The 13,439-nt window shown below is 41.8% G+C and overlaps 1 protein-coding gene across 1 annotated transcript in view; it reads right to left on the minus strand.

Moving 5' to 3' along the window:
• afg1lb (AFG1 like ATPase b) overlaps positions 1-13,439 on the minus strand; it is a 41,773-nt gene that overhangs the window by 2,912 nt on the left and 25,422 nt on the right. The window contains exons 11-12 of the mRNA XM_046298738.1: positions 1,033-1,173; positions 518-625 (exon numbers count right to left, since the gene is read on the minus strand). Of these exons, the coding sequence (XP_046154694.1) occupies positions 518-625; positions 1,033-1,173 (249 nt within the window). The remainder of the gene's footprint in view (positions 1-517; positions 626-1,032; positions 1,174-13,439) is intronic.

Here is a 13,439-nt window from a genome sequence, read left to right on the forward strand (position 1 = left end):
ATCATGCATGTCATAACAAGATGCCCAGCGCTTCAAGCCTCCTCCTCCACCCTTTCTCATGCTCTCCTCACCTGCAAAATTTTATTAGCATCTCACTCCCTACTCTTGTCTGTCTAATACATGTAAACAACTATAGCTTGCCCACTCCATAGTAAACTGCTCTATCCCCACTGATTGATTAAGTCATTTAATATTAAGCTACACAACAAAAATACAAATTAAGATTTCAGAGCTTTAAAAAGGAACAGGTGGGCCTCCGTACAGGAGTTGCAGTGATGGGACAAATGGATATCACGAAATTGGGGAGGAAAAAAAAGTGAAAAAATAAAAAAGGAACAATATAAACCATTACTTTTTTGGGGTTCGAACCGGTTCTGAACATTATTTTGCTGGTCGGAAAATGATGGTTCTGTTCAAAAAGGAATAATTGGAAAATAATTTTTGGTTCCAACCCGACATTAAGAATGTGTTTTTGGTTATGTTCTGGTCTAGTTGTGGTTGGGTCGTGTGGTCTCACCCCGCTCAGGCCCAGGTCGTCCAGTAGCATGCGGTCACGGTCGTCCTCCCCTCCAGAGTGGACAAACAGCCTGTCCAGAGGGGCATCAGCTAACAGCACCACCCTCACCTGTGACAGATGGACAATGGAATGGTAACAACTCTGTAACAACTAAAGTGAAACAGTGACACCTGCTGTAAGATAGAGTGTGAATAGATGGTTACAGGTGATGCTATTGCACATTATAACGCCTAGAACAAACTACAGTATAGACCCTGCAGCTACGGACCATGGCAGTATGTCAAATACTTGAGTTACAGGTACAGATTGGGAAGCACCTAGGCAGTAGTACCTAACACAGGTAGCCTAGTGGTTAAGAGAGTTGGGCCAGTAACCAAAAGTTCGCTGGTTTGAATCCCCGAGTAAGGCACTTAAACCTAATTGCTCCTGTCACTCCTCATAAGAGTCTGCTAAATGACTAAAAATGTTAATGTGAAACATCAAGTTTTTCCCCATGCAGTGTGACTGACACTGACCTTGTTGTCATAGAAATTGTCTATCAGTGTGATGAAGCGCCGTGCCTGATCCTTCAGAGTGAGGGTAAGCATGGGGACATGACGGATAAACACTGTGTCAAACGCCTGGGCCATCTCCAGGTAGTCACTAGCACCCACTGGCTGGAACATACAGAGACAGGGATAATAAGCAAAAACACACACGCACACGGTGGAGTTTAAACGCAATCACACAAGTACAGATGTAGGATCTTAATTTGACCTATATTGTCCAGGCAAAATAATCCTGCAGCAAAAGGACTTGAATGTTTAGTCCACAATGTTGCTTGATCGGTGGTTAGGCTATTAGCTGGCCAAAAGTAGGCTACTTGAAAAGTGCAATACTGTTAATTTAACAGTGGGCTTTCAGTGAATTTATGTAAATCACAACGCTCAACTGCCGAAGACGTGGATGTCGATTATGGCATCCCCCCGCACCTCTGATTCAGAGGGGTTGGGTTAAATGCGGAAGACACATTTCAGTTATACAACTGACTAGGTATCCCCTTTCCTGCAGTGCAGGAAAATTCTCAGCAACAAAAGATTGATAAAATTGAGATCCTATATCTGCATAGTACAATGTAGGGATTAATATGGCAAACCAGAATCCTGGGACTGTCCCTGGAACACTTCACATTTTCAGATTTTTTTAAATGACAAAACCCAGGAAATTACAACATTTTCCCCCAAAGTCACACTAATGCTATTCCACAAAATACACAACACGCGCAGCCAAAGATAGCTAAACATTCAATAGCACATTATCCAAACAGGTTGTCACATGTAAGCCTTTAGCCTAGTGTATTTACTTCACAAAAAGTCACCATAAATTCAAAGCACACGTATAATTGAAACCGACAGACTGCACATGCGAACTGAACGCTACAGTATAGCCTATAAAATAACCTCTTTGAGCAGTCATTAAGACTCTTCAGACAGTCACAAATTGATTAGGCCTATGTACAATTCACTACATAGGCATCTCTGTCACAGAGATTAAATCGGTTAACAATTCAGAGATGCATGAGGAAAAATCTTCTCCTGTCCTAGAGCCTAGGCTATTTTCCTATCCAGTCTGAATCCCACTCTCAACCCAAAATCCTGACTCCTGTCTCGCATTAAAATTCCTAACTTCATTCTGTAATCCATAGGCTGCAATGCATTATCAAAGCACTTCTCTCACCTATACATGTTAAAATGATGCTAGAACATTCCTCCCACTTCTCTGCACTGTCTCATAGGCCTGTGGTAGAGAATGTGATCAATTGGTATGAGAGTAGATATGTATTTTTATTTATTTTTTAAACAGAGTTGGTCCCTGTTAAGATACCATGTACTATTTCCACTCGTTATCTCCCTGTTATTCATGAGCTGATCTGCTATCTTCTCTATAATCAACAACTTGATCCCCTTATTCATGAGCTGATCTGCTATCTTCTCAATAATCAACAACTTGATCCCGTTATTCATGTGCTGATCTGCTATCTTCTCTATAATCAACAACTTGATCCCGTTATTCATGTGCTGATCTGCTATCTTCTCTATAATCATCAACTTGATCCCGTTATTCATGTGCTGATCTGTTATCTTCTCTATAATCAACAACTTGATCCCGTTATTCATGTGCTGATCTGCTATCTTCTTTATAATCATCAACTTGATCCCGATATTCATGTGCTGATCTGCTATCTTCTTTATAATCATCAACTTGATCCCGTTATTCATGTGCTGATCTGCTATCTTCTCTATAATCAACAACTTGATCCCGTTATTCATGTGCTGATCTGCTATCTTCTCTATAATCATCAACTTGATCCCGTTATTCATGTGCTGATCTGCTATCTTCTCTATAATCAACAACTTGATCCCGTTATTCATGAGCTGATCTGCTATCTTCTCTATAATCAACAACTTGATCCCGTTATTCATGAGCTGATCTGCTATCTTCTCTATAATCAACAACTTGATCCCGTTATTCATGAGCTGTGCTGCTATCTTCTCTATAATCATCAACTTGATCCCGTTTTTCATGAGCTGATCTGCTATCTTCTCAATAATCATCAACTTGATCCTGTTATTCATGAGCTGATATCTTCTCTATAATCATCAACTTGATCCCGTTATTCATGAGCTGATCTGCTATCTTCTCAATAATCATCAGCTTGATCCTGTTATTCATGAGATGATATCTTCTCAATAATCATCAACTTGATCCCGTTATTCATGAGCTGATCTGCTATCTTCTCTATAATCATCAACTTGATCCCGTTATTCATGAGCTGATCTGCTATCTTCTCAATAATCATCAACTTGATCCTGTTATTCATGAGCTGATATCTTCTCTATAATCATCAACTTGATCCCATTATTCATGAGCTGATCTGCTATCTTCTCTATAATCAACAACTTGATCCCGTTATTCATGAGCTGATATCTTCTCTATAATCATCAACTTGATCCCGTTATTCATGAGCTGGTCTGTTATCTTCTCTATAATCAACAACTTGATCCCCTTATTCATGAGCTGATCTGCTATCTTCTCTATAATCAACAACTCGATCCCGTTATTCATGAGCTGATCTGCTATCTTCTCTATAATCAACAACTTGATCCCGTTATTCATGAGCTGATATCTTCTCTATAATCAACAACTTGATCCCGTTATTCATGAGCTGATCTGCTATCTTCTCTATAATCAACAACTTGATCCCGTTATTCATGAGCTGATCTGCTATCTTCTCTATAATCAACAACTTGATCCCGTTATTCATGAGCTGATCTGCTATCTTCTCTATAATCAACAACTTGATCCCGTTATTCATGATCTGTTATCTTCTCTATAATCAACAACTTGATCCCGTTATTCATGAGCTGATCTGCTATCTTCTCTATAATCAACAACTTGATCCCGTTATTCATGAGCTGATATCTTCTCTATAATCAACAACTTGATCCCGTTATTCATGAGCTGATCTGCTATCTTCTCTATAATCAACAACTTGATCCCGTTATTCATGAGCTGATATCTTCTCTATAATCAACAACTTGATCCCGTTATTCATGAGCTGTGCTGCTATCTTCTCTATAATCATCAACTTGATCCCGTTTTTCATGAGCTGATCTGCTATCTTCTCAATAATCATCAACTTGATCCTGTTATTCATGAGCTGATATCTTCTCTATAATCATCAACTTGATCCCGTTATTCATGAGCTGATCTGCTATCTTCTCAATAATCATCAGCTTGATCCTGTTATTCATGAGATGATATCTTCTCAATAATCATCAACTTGATCCTACTGATTATTCATGAGCTGATCTGCTATCTTCTCTATAATCATCAACTTGATCCCGTATTCATGAGCTGATCTGCTATCTTCTCAATAATCATCAACTTGATCCTGTTATTCATGAGCTGATATCTTCTCTTATAATCATCAACTTGATCCCATTATTCATGAGCTGATCTGCTTTTTATCTTCTCTATAATCAACAACTTGATCCCGTTATTCATGAGCTGATATCTTCTCTATAATCATCAATTTAATTCTTGATCCCTGTTATTCATTAGAGCTGGTCTGTTATCTTCTTTATAATCAACAACTTGATCCCCTTATTCATGAGCTGATCTGCTATCTTCTCTATAATCAACAACTGATCCCGTTATTCATGAGCTGATCTGCTATCTTCTCTATAATCAACAACTTGATCCATTTGGAAGACCCATTTGTTATTCATGAGCTGATATCTTCTCTATAATCAACAACTAATGATCCCGTTATTCATGAGCTGTGCTGCTATCTTCTCTATAATCAACAACTTGATCCCGTTATTCATGAGCTGATCTGCTATCTTCTCTATAATCAACGACTTGATCCCGTTATTCATGAGCTGATCTGCTATCTTCTCTATAATCAACAACTTGATCCCGTTATTCATGATCTGTTATCTTCTCTATAATCAACAACTTGATCCCGTTATTCATGAGCTGATCTGCTATCTTCTCTATAATCAACAACTTGATCCCGTTATTCATGAGCTGATATCTTCTCTATAATCAACAACTTGATCCCGTTATTCATGAGCTGATCTGCTATCTTCTCTATAATCAACAACTTGATCCCGTTATTCATGAGCTGATATCTTCTCTATAATCAACAACTTGATCCCGTTATTCATGAGCTGTGCTGCTATCTTCTCTATAATCAACAACTTGATTTTGCAAACATATGAGATATTCTGTCATTAGTTGAGGGAGCTAGTTTAGCAACTTTTGTCATTTGACTTCCATTACAAAGTTTGTATGATTCGACAACACTATACTCGGGGTGCACTCTGTGTCAAGATAGCCTACTGATGAAATGCACTAAATTAATTGAGGAACATGATAACGCTCTGAATTTATGAACAGCCGGTTTCACAAAGTGACAAAGTCATTGGGGTTCAAAAATTTAGTAATGATAGTTACTCTATGTCAGTTTCATTTGGTCTGAAATCTTTACATAGTGGAGCTGACAAGATGGAGCAGAACCCCACTTATTTGTGAGAACCCTGGCATAGTCCATTCCTAAAGTATTCAGACCCCTTCCCTTTTTCCACATTGTTATATTACAATCTTATTTAAAAATAGATTCAATAAAAAATGTTGCTCATCAATCTACACACACAATATCCCATAATGACAAAGCGAAAACAGGTTTTTAGATTTCTTTGCAAATTAAAAAAAAATACAGTATTCAAACCCTTCGCTCAAGGACTCGAAATTGAGCTCAGGTACAGTTGAAGTCGGAAGTTTACATACACCTTAGCCAAATTAATTTAAACTCAGTTTTTCACAATTCCTGACATTTAATTCTAGTAAAAAATCCCTGTTTTAGGTCAGTTAGGATCACCACTTTATTTTGAGAATGTGAAATGTCAGAACAATAGTAGAGAGAATGATTTATTTCAGCTTTATTTCTTTCAACACATTCCCAGTGTGTCAGAAGTTTACATACACTCAATTAGTATATGGTAGTATTGCCTTTAAATTGTTTAACTTGGGTCAAACGTTTCGGGTAGCCTTCCACAAGCTTCCCACAATAAGTTGGGTGACAGAGCTGGTGTAACTGAGTCAGGTTTTGGAGGCCTTCTGTGGGATTGAGGTCAGGGCCTTGTGATGGCCACTCCAATACCTTGACTTTGTTGTCCTTAAGCCATTTTCCACAACTTTGGAAGTATGCTTGGGGTCCATTGTCCATTTGGAAGACCCATTTGCGACCAAGCTTTAACTTCCTGACTGATGTCTTGAGATGTTGCTTCAATATATCCACATCTTTTTTCCTCCAAACATAATGATGGTCAGTTTGGCCAAACAGTTCTATTTTTGTTTCATCAGACCAGAGGACATTTCTCCAAAAAGTACAATCTTTGTCCCCATGTGCAGTTGCAAACCGTAATATTAAAGTAAAAATAAACTGACATTCACAAACAGAAAGAATACAGGCAAAAACAAAACATACAAATACATGCCCGCACTTTCCCACAATCACACCCTAAAACACAAACGCGACATGTGCACAACCACAACCAGTCAGAAAGTTGGAAACCCCCGAGCCCCGACCAATTAATAGAAGGACACATGACGCCAGGGATGACAAAACAAGTAAACCGTCACTTCCACTTAAGCACCACACTCCCCGAAATGGTCCACATATGGCCTCCAAACTCTGTCATATAAGTCTGGTTTTTGTTTGACTTCATAGTATATAGAAACCTAGTGGGATGTAACTAGATAGTTCAGTCCTCCAGTTTGTTACTGAATGTGAATATGAGGCGTTTCCAAATGATGGCTATATACAATTTTTGCTGCAATTAGACCTAGATTAGAACACTTTCTCTAATATTGATCACCAATATTAACATTTCCCAACAGACAAAATCATGGAGATGGATGGATATAAATTCCTCGCCACGATGAAATAATAGCACATACAGTACCAGTCAAAAGTTAGGACACACAGGTTTTCAGACCAGACAAGGGTTTTTCTTTATTTTTACTATTTTCTACATTGTATAATAATAGTGAAGAAATCAAAACAATGATATAACACATATGGAATCATGTAGTAACCATTTTATTTGAGATCCTTCAAAGTAGCCACTCTTTGCCTTGATGACAGCTCTGCACACCCGTGGCATTCTCTCAACAAGCTTCACCTGGAATGCTTTAACAACATTCTTGAAGGAGTTCTCACATATGCTGAGCACTTGTTGGCTGCTTTTCCTTCACTCCGTGGTCCAACTCATCCCAAATCATCTCAATTGGGTTGATGTCGGGTGATTGTGGAGGCCAGGTCATCTGATGCAGCACTCCATCACTCTCCTTCTTGGTAAAATAGCCATTACCCAGACTGAAGATGGGTTGGGTCATTGTCCTGTTGAAAAACAAATGATAATCCCACTAAGAGCAAACCAGATGGGATGGCGTATCGCTGCAGAATGCTGTGGTAGCCATGCTGGTTAAGTGTGCCTTGAATTCTAAATAAATCACTGAGTGTCACCAGCAAAGCACCCCCACACCATTACACCACCTCCTACATGCTTCACGGGTTGGAACTACACATGCAGACATCATCCATCCACCTGCTCTTCGTCCCACAAAGGCACGGCGGTTGGAACCAAAAATCTAAGAGACACAAGGACAGATTTCCACCGGCCTAATGTCCATTGCTCGTGTTTTCTTGGCACAAGCAAGTCTCTTTTTATTATTGGTGTCCTTTGGTAGTGTTTTTATTGCAGAAATATGACCATGAAGGCCTGATTCACATCTTCTTTGAACAGTTGCTGTTGAGATGTGTCTGTTACTTGAACTGTGAAGCATTTATTGGGGTTGCAATTTCTGAGGCTGGCAAATCTAATTAACTTATCCTCTGCAGCAGATGTAACTATGGGTCTCACTTTACTGTGGAGATCCTCATGAGAGTCAGTTTCATCATAGCGCTTGATGGTTTTTGCAACTGCACTTGAAGAAACGTTCAAGGTTCTTGAAGTTTTCCGCATTGACTGACCTTCATGTCTTACAGTAATGATGAACTGTCGTTTCTCTTTGCTTATTTGAGCTGTTCTTGCCAGAATATGGACTTGGTCTTTTACCAAATAGGACTATCTTCTGTGCACCACCGCTACCTTGTCACAACACAACTGATTGGCTCAAACATATTAAGAAGGAAAGGAATTCCACAAATGTAATTTTAACAAGGCACACCTGTTAATTGAAATGCATTCCAGGTGACTACCTCATGAAGCTGGTTGAGGGAATGCCAAAACGTGTGCAAAGCTGTCATCAAGGCAAAGGGTGGCTACTTGTTTAACACTTTTTTGGTTACTACATGATTCCATGTGTTATTTCATAGCTTTGATGTCTTCACTATTAGAAAGTGAAGACATTTGCGACCAAGCTTTAACTTCCTGACTGATGTTTTGAGATGTTCCTTCAATATATCCACATAATTTTCCTTCCTCATGATGCCATCTATTTTGTGAAGTGCACCAGTCCCTGCTCCAGCAAAGCACCCCCACAACATGATGCTGCCACCCCCGTGCTTCACAGTTGAGATGGTGTTCTTCGGCTTCCTCCAAACATAACGATGATCATTATGGCCAAACAGATCTAATTTTGTTTCATCAGACCAGAGGACATTTCTCCAAAAAGTACAATCTTTGTCCCCATATGCAGTTGCAAACCGTAGTCTGGCTTTTTTATGGCGGTTTTGGAGCAGTGGCTTTTTCCTTGCTGAGCGGCCTTTCAGGTTATGTCGATATACAACTCGATTACTGTGGATATAGATAATTTTGTACCGGTTTCCTCCAGTATCTTCACAAGATCCTTTGCTGTTGTTCTGGGATTGATTTGCACTTTTCACACCAAAGTAGATTTATCTATAGGAGACAGAACGCATCTTCTTCCTGAGCGGTATGATGGCTGCGAGGTTCCATGGTGTTTATACTTGCATACTATTGTTTGTGCAGATGAATGTGGTACCTTCAGGCGTTTGGAAATTGCTCCCAAGGATGAACCAGACTTGTGGAGGTCTACAATAATTTTTCTGAGGTCTTGGCTGATTTCTTTTGATTTTCCCATGATGTCAAGCAAAGAGGCACTGAGTTTGAAGGTAGGCCTTGAAATACATCCAAAGGTACACCTCCAATTGACTCAAATTATGTAAATTAGCCTATCAGAAGCTTCTAAAGCCATGATATCATTTTCTGGAATTTTCCAAGCTATTTCAAGGCACAGTCAACATAGTGTATGTAAACTTCTAACCCACTGGAATTGTGATAGTGAACTAGATGTGAAATAATCTGTCTGTAAACAATTGTTGGAGAAATTACTTGTTGTCACGCCCTGGTCGAAGTATTTTGTGTTTTTCTTCATGTATTGGGTCAGGCCAGGGTGTGGCATGGAGTTTTTGTATTGTGGTGTGTTTTGTCTTGGGTTTTCGGTGTGTATGTATTTGGGATTGTAGCTAGTGGGGTTATCTAGCAAAGTCTATGGCTGTCTGGAGTGGTTCTCAATCAGAGGCAGGTGCTTATCGTTGTCTCTGATTGGGACCCATATTTCGGCAGCCATATTCTTTGGTTGTATTGTGGGTGATTGTCTTGATGTCCTTGTGCTGTGTTAGTTGACACAAGTATAGGCTGTTTTCGGTTTTGTTTATTGTTTTGTAGTGTTTGTGTTTAGGTGTGTTTACGTTTGTTTAAATAAACATGGATCGCAATCGACACGCTGCAGTTTGGTCCGACTCTTCTTCACCATATGAAAACCGTGACAGAATCACCCACGGTAAACGGACCAAGCAGCGTATCAACAGGCAGGAGCAGCCCAAAGAGGAGATGCATATTAAGGATTTCTGGACATGGGAGGAAATCCTAGACGGGAGAGGACCCTGGGCTAAACCAGGGGGGTGTAGCCGACCAAAGGTGGAACAGGTGGAGGCAGCGAGGAGAGCAGAGGCAGCCGGAGAGAGGAGCCGGCGATATGAGGAGGGAGCACGGCAGTGCGACAGGTACGAGAGGCAGCCCCAAAAAAATTTTTTGGGGGGGGGCAGACGAGGTGTGGTACTAAGCCAAGTAGCAGACCTGAGCTGACGCCTCGTGCTTATTATAAGCATGCATTACTGGTCAGGCACCGTGTTATGCGGTTAAGCGCACGGTGTCTCCAGTGCGTGTCCATAGCCCGGTGCGCTATAGGGCAGCCCCCCGAAAGTGCCATGCGAGTGTGGGCATTGAGCCAGGGCGTATGGTGCCTGCTCAGCGGGGCTGGTCGCCGGTACGCAGTTTTGGTCCAGGTTATCCTGGGCCGGCTCTGCGTGCTGTGTCTCCGGGGCGCTGGGAGGGTGCAGTGCGTCCTCTGCCTTCGCTCCGCTCGTGCCGGGAAAATGTGGGAGTGGAGCCTAAGGGAGAGGTGCGTGTAGTAAGCACTAGATCTCCCGTGCTTACCCACAGCCCGGTTCAACCTGTGCCTGCGCTCTGGAGGGTCCGGGCTCGAGTAGTTGTCCAGCCTGGGGAAGTGCCAAGGTTGCACACCAGAGCTCCAGTGCTCCCCCACAGCTCGGTCCTTCAGGCTCCTCCTAACACCAAGCCTCCTGAAGGTCTCCCCAGCCTGGTGGTTCCTGTGGCAGCCCCACGCACCAGGCTGTCTCTCTGTCTCCTCCCTGCAGGTGCTCCCACCTGTCCAGCGCTGCTGCCGGAGTCTCCCGCCTGTCCGGCGCTGCTGCCGGAGTCTCCCGCCTGTCCGGCGCTGCTGCCCCTCAGCCCAGAGGCGCCAGAGCCCCTCATCCCAGAGGCGCCAGAGCCCCTCTGTCCTGAGCTTCTTTTCACTCCTGAGCTTCTTTTCACTCCTGAGCTTCTTTTCATTCCTGAGCTTCTTTTCATTCCTGAGCTTCTTTTCATTCCTGAGCTTCTTTTCATTCCTGAGCTTCTTTTCACTCCTGAGCTTCCTTTCACTCCTGAGCTTCCTTTCACTCCTGAGCTTCCTTTCACTCCTGAGCTTCCTTTCACTCCTGAGCTTCCTTTCACTCCCGAGCTTCCCCTCAGTCCCGAGCTTCCCCTCAGTCCCGAGCTTCCCCTCAGTCCCGATCTGCTCCTCAGTCTAGGGGGGTTCTGGGTGAGGAATACTAGGCCATGGTTGGCGGCGAGTGTGGACTATCTAGGGACGCAAGGAGAGGGGACTAAGACATTTACTGAGTGGTGTCCACGTCCCGCGCCGGAGCCGCCACCATGGACAGACGCCCACCTGGACCCTCCCTATTGATTTGAGGTGCGTTCGGGAGTCCGCACCTTAGGGGGGGGGGGGGGGGGGTTCTGTCACGCCCTGGTCGAAGTATTTTGTGTTTTTCTTCATGTATTGGGTCAGGCATGGAGTTTTTGTATTGTGGTGTGTTTTGTTGTGTATGTATTTGGTATTGTAGCTAGTGGGGTTATCTAGCAAAGTCTATGGCTGTCTCAATCAGAGGCAGGTGCTTATCGTTGTCTCTGATTGGGAACCATATTTAGGCAGCCATATTCTTTGGTTGTATTGTGGGTGATTGTCCTGAGTGTCTTGATGTCCTTGTGCTGTGTTAGTTGACACAAGTATAGGCTGTTTTCGGTTTTCGTTTCGTTTATTGTTTTGTAGTGTTCGTGTTTAGTCGTGTTTACGTTTGTTTAAATAAACATGGATCGCAATCGACACGCTGCAGTTTGGTCCGACTCTTCTTCACCATATGAAAACCGTGACACTTGTGTCATGCACAAAGTAGATGTCGTAACCGACTTGCCAAAACTATAGTTTGTTCACAAATTTCTTGTTGAGTGGTTGAAAAACAAGTTTTAATGACTCCAACCTAAGTGTATGTAAACTTCCGACTTCAACTGTACATCCTGTTTTCATTGATCATCCTTGAGATGTTTCTACAACTTGATTGGAGTCCACCGGTGGTCATTTCAATTGATTGAATATGATTTGGAAAGGCACAAACCTCTCTATATAAAGTCCCACAGTTGAGAGTGTATATCGGAGCAAAAACAAAGCCATGAGGTAGAAGGAATTGTCCGTAGAGCTTCGAGACAGGATTGTGTTGCGGCATAGATCTGGGGAAGGGTACCAAAACATTTCTGCAGCATTGAAGGTCCCCAAGAACACAGTGGCCTCCATTCTTTTTATTGGAATTTCACAATTTTCACCCATATTAAGAGATACAACAACAGAGACAAAGCAACAAAAAAAACAGAAAAAAAACAGCACTCACTTACACACACCTGCATATACACACACACACACACACACACACACACACACACACACACACACACACACACACACACACACACACACACACACACACACACACACACACACACACACACACACGTACACCATTTTCCTCTTCCCGCTCGGTGCTTCTCTCACCCCATCCCCGTCATTGCGTCTCTCAATACATACATTTGAAACAAACTTACAAACAGAAATTAAACAAAAAAGCTCAGTTTAAACCAATAACTTAGGTTCCACACATGGAACGTACAGTGTAGTTCTGAAATGCATAGATCCCCACCATTCTAAGAGAATCCTTGCAGCATAATAGCTGATACCTCAGGTTCTAGGTAACTTAGATAAGGTTCCCGTACTTTGTAGAACTGGTCTGTTTTAGAATGCAATGTACATGTCAGATATTCCAGAGGCACCCATTCAAATAGTATCTAATGCCAATCTTTAATCTTTAATAGAAGGAATCTTATCACTAATCCACTGTAAAAGGATGTTTTTCCTTGTTGCGAAGGTATGGATGTTGTAAAACCTCTCTTACCCACAGAAGTAACATGCCTACTAGGGAGACCCAACATTAAAGAAACTGGGTCCAATTCTAGATCATCCCCTAGGATCTTTTCAATTTCTTGCCGAACGCCAGGCCAGTATATTTGTATTTTGGTACATGACCATAAACAATGTGTTAGGGTGCCTGTATCCGTTTTGCATTTAAGACACTGAGGAGAAGAGGAAGTGGGGCTAAAAGCATGTCTGCGATTTGGGGATATATGCAAATCTGTGTATTATTCTTAATTGGATTGCTCTAGTACGATTACATATAGATATTGTTTTTGCATATCTCCAAATGTCCTCCCACATCTCTTCGTCAATAGTAATAGATAATTCTTTCTCCCACACTTGTGTCACTCTCTGTGTGTTGACAGCAGAAAAGGACCTTAAAGCATCATAAAACAGACTTACAGACATTTTCCTTTGTGGGAAAAAAAAGCATTCTTTCAATGACAGACATACAGTGGGGCAAAAAAAGTATTTAGTCAGCCACCAATTGTGCAAGTTCTCCCACTTAAAAATATGAGAGAGGACTGTAATTTACGTTAGC

The sequence above is a fragment of the Oncorhynchus gorbuscha genome, linkage group LG14, assembly GCF_021184085.1.
Source record: "Oncorhynchus gorbuscha isolate QuinsamMale2020 ecotype Even-year linkage group LG14, OgorEven_v1.0, whole genome shotgun sequence".
Lineage (NCBI taxonomy): Eukaryota > Metazoa > Chordata > Actinopteri > Salmoniformes > Salmonidae > Oncorhynchus > Oncorhynchus gorbuscha.